General features: G+C 39.8%; 1 protein-coding gene across 1 annotated transcript in view; it reads left to right on the forward strand.

Annotated features, from left to right (window-relative positions):
* Positions 1-6,520, forward strand: part of GUF1 (GUF1 homolog, GTPase) — a 60,891-nt gene that overhangs the window by 18,437 nt on the left and 35,934 nt on the right. The window contains 3 exon segments of the mRNA XM_019526077.1: positions 2,579-2,662; positions 3,968-4,032; positions 5,168-5,371. Coding sequence (XP_019381622.1) covers positions 2,579-2,662; positions 3,968-4,032; positions 5,168-5,371 — 353 coding nt within the window.

A 6,520-nucleotide genomic window follows, 5' to 3' on the forward strand; every position in this document is an offset into this window, starting at 1 on the left:
TAACTTTGTGGGGAACTTAAAGACACTGAGTTTCTCAGATTTCTTACTGGAAGACAGATTTTTCAGGCCTTTTACCATGCTTCTTGCCTCGCAGGTGGTATTAAACATTGTCCCTATTTTTACGAGGCCTCAGTCTAACTCGGCCTCCTGTCATCACTGGGCCCTTGGCCCCCATCTTTGCGCCTTCTCTGGCGCTGGGCTCTACACCATACTGTGCCCCCTATGAGGCCTCTTCCTCCCCAGTAGCCTCAGCCTGGTCCACCAGTATAAAAAGAACAATATAAATATGAGCCTCTGGGCTGTAACAGAATATGAGTATATGAGTAATGCAAGCCACACTCTTGTCTCTTTAAAACCCCAGGCTGCTCCTTGAGTACTGAGTGCCTCCCAGCCCTGGGTACCTTGTAGACTCCTGGAGCCTCATGAGCTGTGTCAACAGCCACAGCATTCCTGGGTAGTTCTTCCCTGCAGGAGCTCCTTCCCTGGGCAGCTTGCTGGAGAATTAACCCCTGCTTGCCTCAGCCCTGGGGCTTATATGTGCCCAGGGCCATAACTCCTTGTGTTGAGATGACCGGGTGCAGGTGCAGGGTAATTCCCCCATTAGCCTGCAGCTGTGGAGCTCTGGCTAGCTCCTTGGGTTCTCTAGCCAGGCAGTTCCTGCCCTTAAAGGAGGAGGCACACCTTAGTACCCTGCGTCATTGAGGGGATGAGAGGGATTGGTAGCAGTGTGGATGTAGTTTCTCAGCTCCAGTGCAGTTTCCTACTGGCTGGGATTTGCACTTCCACTCTAGCTGGAAACTGCTGGGGCTGGGCAGAAGAGGCAGCAACAGCATGGGCTCATGTTTCAGCTCTCTGGCCCCAGCACAGCTCCGCTCTGGCAGGAAGCTGCACTTGCACTACAGCTGGGAGGTGAGAGGTTGGGAGAAGCCATGCCAGTGCTGGTGCAGCTGCTTGGCCCTAGCACAGGCATGGGTAAATGCTTCCTCACTGCTGGAGCATGGCTGAAGCCAGGTTTTTTGGCTTACAGCTTGAAAAGCTTGCTGGCTTTTCACTTAGCTGGTCAGATTGAAGCTGAAAGCAGCCCTGATTATCACATCAAGTGGCTAGAATGTGTCATGTGTACATAGTCTTGTCTGCACAACAGGTTCAGAACACATTAGAATGTTTTCACATGCTCTGATGCACCTGAAGTCTAATCAAGACAAATTCTAACTTGGAGGATCTAAGCCAAGATGTCATTTCCTCATCTTTTAATTTATTGTTGTGTAATTTACTGTTTGTGACTGCTGTATAAGGTCTCTTGGCAACATATAGCTTGCATCGCTTCTGAGCTTAACTGATGCTTTGAATTTGAACCTGAAAACACCAGAGACTCACAAGTGCATATGAGATGTTTGCTTTTTCTTTTTGCTCTAATGAAGCTATCAACAAGATGAAAAATAATATGGAATGTGCTTTTTCTAATGGGATGCATAAAACATTTTAGCATATCATGGTGCAAATGTACCCATTTAAGTATTGGATATATGCCCGCTACAACATTCTCTGTAGCTTTTTTATTTTTATTTCTGGTAAATAGGATAATCCCGTTTGCTATGAAGAACAGTTAGACTAGCTCAGTGATTATCAGCTGAGGTGCTGCAGCACCCTGAGGTGCCCATAAAATCCTTTTTAAGGGTGCTATGAAGCGTGAAGAGGTAGGCACTGTAAGATGTAAATTAGTTTTTGAGAGTCAGAAAAATTGTGGTGGGATGCCTTGAGTTCCAAAAGATTGAGAACCATTACACTAACATAAAACTTACACTATGAGTTTTGCTTTATTCCAGCATACACTTAAAAAAAATCTTTCATAAAAATGATCCATTGGTAAGGGTGCCAGAGTTGCTACTTAATCAGTATTCAAGAAATAGGCTTTTATTGAGAGTAAGAAAACCCCCCAAAATAAAATACTCCCTTCCCTGCTCCCTCCCCCAAAAGAATCCATATCCCACAGGTGGTAGAGTGGGAGATTTGTTATTGATTATTTAATTAAGAAAAATGTAGTGTGTAGATATGTTTTTCTTAACATTTGATCCTGGAAATAAGGCTGTGTATTGCTTACACTTATTCTGTGTGCCTTACATACTTATCATGAAATTGTATCAACCTAAGAAAAACAGTTGTATTGCCATCACTTATTATAGTGGAGAAAAGGTTACCTGATACTGGAAGTATCTACATAAGACGCTAACTGCACAGTATCCTAATAATACCGCGCAGTAATGTGTCACAGCACAAACAATGCTAATGTGCTACTGTGCAGTAGTGTCACTAAAAAGGTGACTGCGCAGTAGCACTAGTGAAAACTCCAGTTACTTTTTTAATAAGAATTATTAGAAGAAATTTTATTATAGAGATTTTACTGTTAAGGACTCAGAAAATTCCTTGATATAGATAGTCTTTTAAAGGTAACTGGTGTTTACATTCAGTATTAATGACCAGGTATGTAATGATTTGTTATTTATTCAGTGAATCACAAACATGCGGTGTATGTGTGTATAATAGCACTTCAAATGTATAAAAGAACATTCTTTTATAGATTGACTTGAAAAATGCAGATCCTGAAAGAGTTGAGAAGCAAATTGAAAAGCTGTTTGATCTCCCTGAGGATGATTGCATTAGGGTAGGCTCTCTTTCAGACTTTTAAAGACTGGTTGGATAATAGACTTTTAAATTCTGTTGGGATATCATACAAGATGTTTTTGATCTGTGTTAAAAAGTTAATACACGCTTAAGCTTTTTTTCCTTTTTGACATGCAACATTTAATTGCATTGTGCTAGAGAGAAATTTTTACCAGTTTGTATAAAGAAAGCTTTCATGCTTAACAGAAGCTTCAAGGACAAATTTGAGATTTCTTTTGTCCTTCAGGCTTTCTTTTTTTTCCTTTCTGATATCTTTTCTTTCTCTTTGAGGTTTTTTTACTGTATTGTAGAAATTTGTAATATACAGGCAGTCCTCAAGTTACAACGTTTTGTACTTACAACGTTTATAAATTGACGCTGTTTCAACTTTATGACGTCAGTTTCAACTTTACAACACTTGATCCAATACGATGCCATGCCAGCGAACAAGTTGCTGCATCACTCACCTTCCTAGAGCAGGCTTGTCCAACATATGGCCTGCGGGCCGCCATGCAGCCCTCCAAGCTGTTTTCTGAAGCCCGCAAGGTGCTGTGATGGGAAATGAAAGTAAACACTGTACTTTCATTTTGGGGGGGAGGGCGGGGATTTGATACTACTTCCTGTGAGGTCTTTGAATATGGCTCGCCGGCCCACTGGGTGATAAGTTCATGATCTGGCCCCACATTCAAAAAGGTTGGAAACCCCTGCCCTAGAGAATATCTGTCCAAACTTCCTTGGACACTTTAAGAAAGCAGAAAAAATTCCAGAAAAACCCGCAGCCAAGACTCCTGAGAACTCCAACCAAGAACCCTTTGAAAAGTCCAGCCGAGAGCCTTTCAAAAAGTCCAGCATAGTCACCTCAAAGAAGTCCTTCCAAATCAATATGATTGCTATTTACAGTATAAATACATTAATGTAGCTATATTGCTCATCTATAACTGATTGAGTACAAAATTCTGGGGTATTTTTGGTGAAAATAGGTATCGGGCCTTGGTTCAGGAACCAATCCCCCATTTATAATATTGTTTCTTATAAGAACATTGCTTCCGAGTTGCAATGTTTCAACTTAAGATGTGGTTTTCAGGAACCAATTGTGTCGTAAGTCCGAGGACTGCCTGTATCATAATTGTTGAATAGTTTCACAAAGTCTGGAATTAAAAACTGTTAAAAGTATTCTGCTCTACCTGTGGTTAAGCATTATAATTTTAGGAAAAGTTGCTTAAGTTTAAATGACATTGTCTGTTTAATAGAATTGCATCTCAGCCAGACTTGTTCCAAATGTTTTTTTTTTCCCTGAACTTGTTAGATTTCTGCTAAACTGGGAACAAATGTAGAAAGAGTGCTTCAACATGTCATCAAAAAGATACCACCGTAAGTTTTAGTCTTTTTTTTTTATAAGTGATGGAGTGATAGTTAACTCTTTTTAAATGATAAATGCACAAATTTAATTTGGGTCTAGTTTATGTTAAATTTTTGACCTTCGGTTGCTAATAATTGGAGGTGCAGGATCCATGTGTGATTGAAATGGTCAGTTTCTAAATTTTTCTCTTGACAAATGATTTTTTTTTCAATGTGTATATTAATACACGTTGGAATTGTTAAATTTTAAATACGAGTAAAAAGCCATTATTAGATGAGAATGTTATATGAAGTGGTGGGAAAAAAAGCAGTTACATGATGATATGTTTGGAGTAAGCCCTCAAGTACAGGAGCAGATAAAGACTGAAACAGTATTTTTTAGCAGTGGTTATTCAAATTTCCTTTTACACATCAAACCATTTTAACAGAATATTTTCTTATCAATGTTGGAGCAATCCTAATAGGATTTGGGGGAGCACACAACTGTAACTTGGTTATATTTAATAATATATTTTAGGTGCACATACTTCCTTCTGAACATTACATTGTTTAATGCAACTTGTCCCAGGGCCTGAAGTTAACAATATATGTTTACAGCCTTTACAGCTTGAACTACAATTTTAATTAAGATTTTTATCTGAGGATTTAGCCATTGTCAGAATGAAGACAAAGGCTGCTAAACTGCAGTTTGACTTTGGATCAATACTTTGTTTTTCATTCTGTTCTTTTTATTAGATAATACCTACAGTAACAAAAGCCAAACAGAGCCCAAAAGATAATGTCAGAGGGAGATAGAAGAGCTATATCAGCAAGTTTTTTTGCTTGAGTGATTTTTAATCAGTGGAATATTATTTGTGAGGGGAATGCTAGAAGAGGAAACAATTTAATGTTTTAAAAATAATTCCCAGCTTTTGTGAAATAGAGCTGATATGCAAAAACAAAGTATACAATACATATTAAAAGACTGCAGCTGGCATATTATTGTGGAGTGGCTTAAATTGACTCCTAATATCATGTGCACTATATATAGTAGACCTATATTTTTGCACAGTGCTCTTTGTAGTCTGGTCTCTTTTCTGTATATATATAATATATAATGATAAATAGTTATGCTTACTCCATTTATTATTTCTATTTTTCATAATAGACCCAGTGCTCACACTAGCAATCCATTGAAGGCCTTAGTGTTTGACTCCACCTTTGACCACTACAGGGGTGTCATAGCTAGCATTGCACTCTTTGGTGGGGAGGTTCAGAAAGGAGATAAGATTGTGTTTGCTCATACAAGGAAGACTTACGAAGTTAATGAAGTGGGAATTCTGACTCCAGATGAACAGCCAACTCATAAGTTGTAAGTAAGAAACCTTTGAGTAGAATATAATAATTTAGTGTTTATGATGATAAGATTCAAAGTCCTGCATGTCCATGTCATCTGTCCAGTTTTAGCTCTGGATGGAAATGGCTGGGTGATGGATTTTTGAAAGCACCCACTTCAAAATCACTGAAGATTATTAGGCTGATGATGAGCCTTTTGAAAGAATCCACGCTGAGCTTTTGTCTAAGACGTATTATATGATCTCAGTACAGGCAGTCCTTGGACTTACGCCACAAGTGGTTCCTGAAAACAGCGTCTTAAGTCGAAATGGTTTAACTCGGAGCTGATTTTCCCATAGGAACAATGTTATAAATGGGGGATTGGTTTCTGAACCAAGGCCCAATACCCCATTTTCACCAAAAATAACCCAGAATTTTGTACTCCATCAATTATAGATGAGTAATATAGCTACATTAATGTATTTATATTGTAAGTAACAATCATATTGATTTGAAAGGACTTATTTGAGGTGACTTTGCTGGACTTTTTGAAGGGTTCTTGGCTGGAGTCTTCTCAGGAGTCTTGGCTGTAGGTTTTTCTGGAGTGTTGTCCGCTTTCTTAAAGTGTTGAAGGAAGTTTGGACAGATATTCTCTGGGGAGATGAGAGACACAGCAAACTTGTTCATTGGTGTGGCGCTGCATCAGATCAAGCGTTGTAAAGTCGAAACTGACGTCATAAAGTTGAAACAGGATGTCAATTTATAAACGTTATAAGTGTGAAATGTAACTCGAAACATTGTAAGTTGAGGACTGCCTGTATTTTGAATCCAGTTCTTAATGAGAAGTCATATCATGCAGCATTCCCCCAGCATATCAGTAGAGGTGCATCAGTACATTGGTCTGATACTGGATCAGCACTGACATAAAGAAAATTGGTTGTATTGGAGATTGGTCTGATGTGGCCAATAAATGCCCATGCACGCATGCGGCTGCAGCACAGCATGCAGGCAGTGAGGAGCACAGTCTGGCAGCTTGGAGAGCTGTGTGCAGCTGGTAAGTCTGTTGTGCTGGAAGTGGAGGTGGGAGGGAAGGAGTGTGGGAGGCAGATCAACACCCCCCACGTTGACGGAGGGAGTGGGGCAGGGGCAGGCAGGTGCTGCTCAGCTGGGGTGGGGCGGGGTGCGG

Source organism: Gavialis gangeticus, unplaced genomic scaffold, assembly GCF_001723915.1.
Source record: "Gavialis gangeticus isolate Ggan-Ray unplaced genomic scaffold, GavGan_comp1, whole genome shotgun sequence".
Taxonomy (NCBI): domain Eukaryota; kingdom Metazoa; phylum Chordata; order Crocodylia; family Gavialidae; genus Gavialis; species Gavialis gangeticus.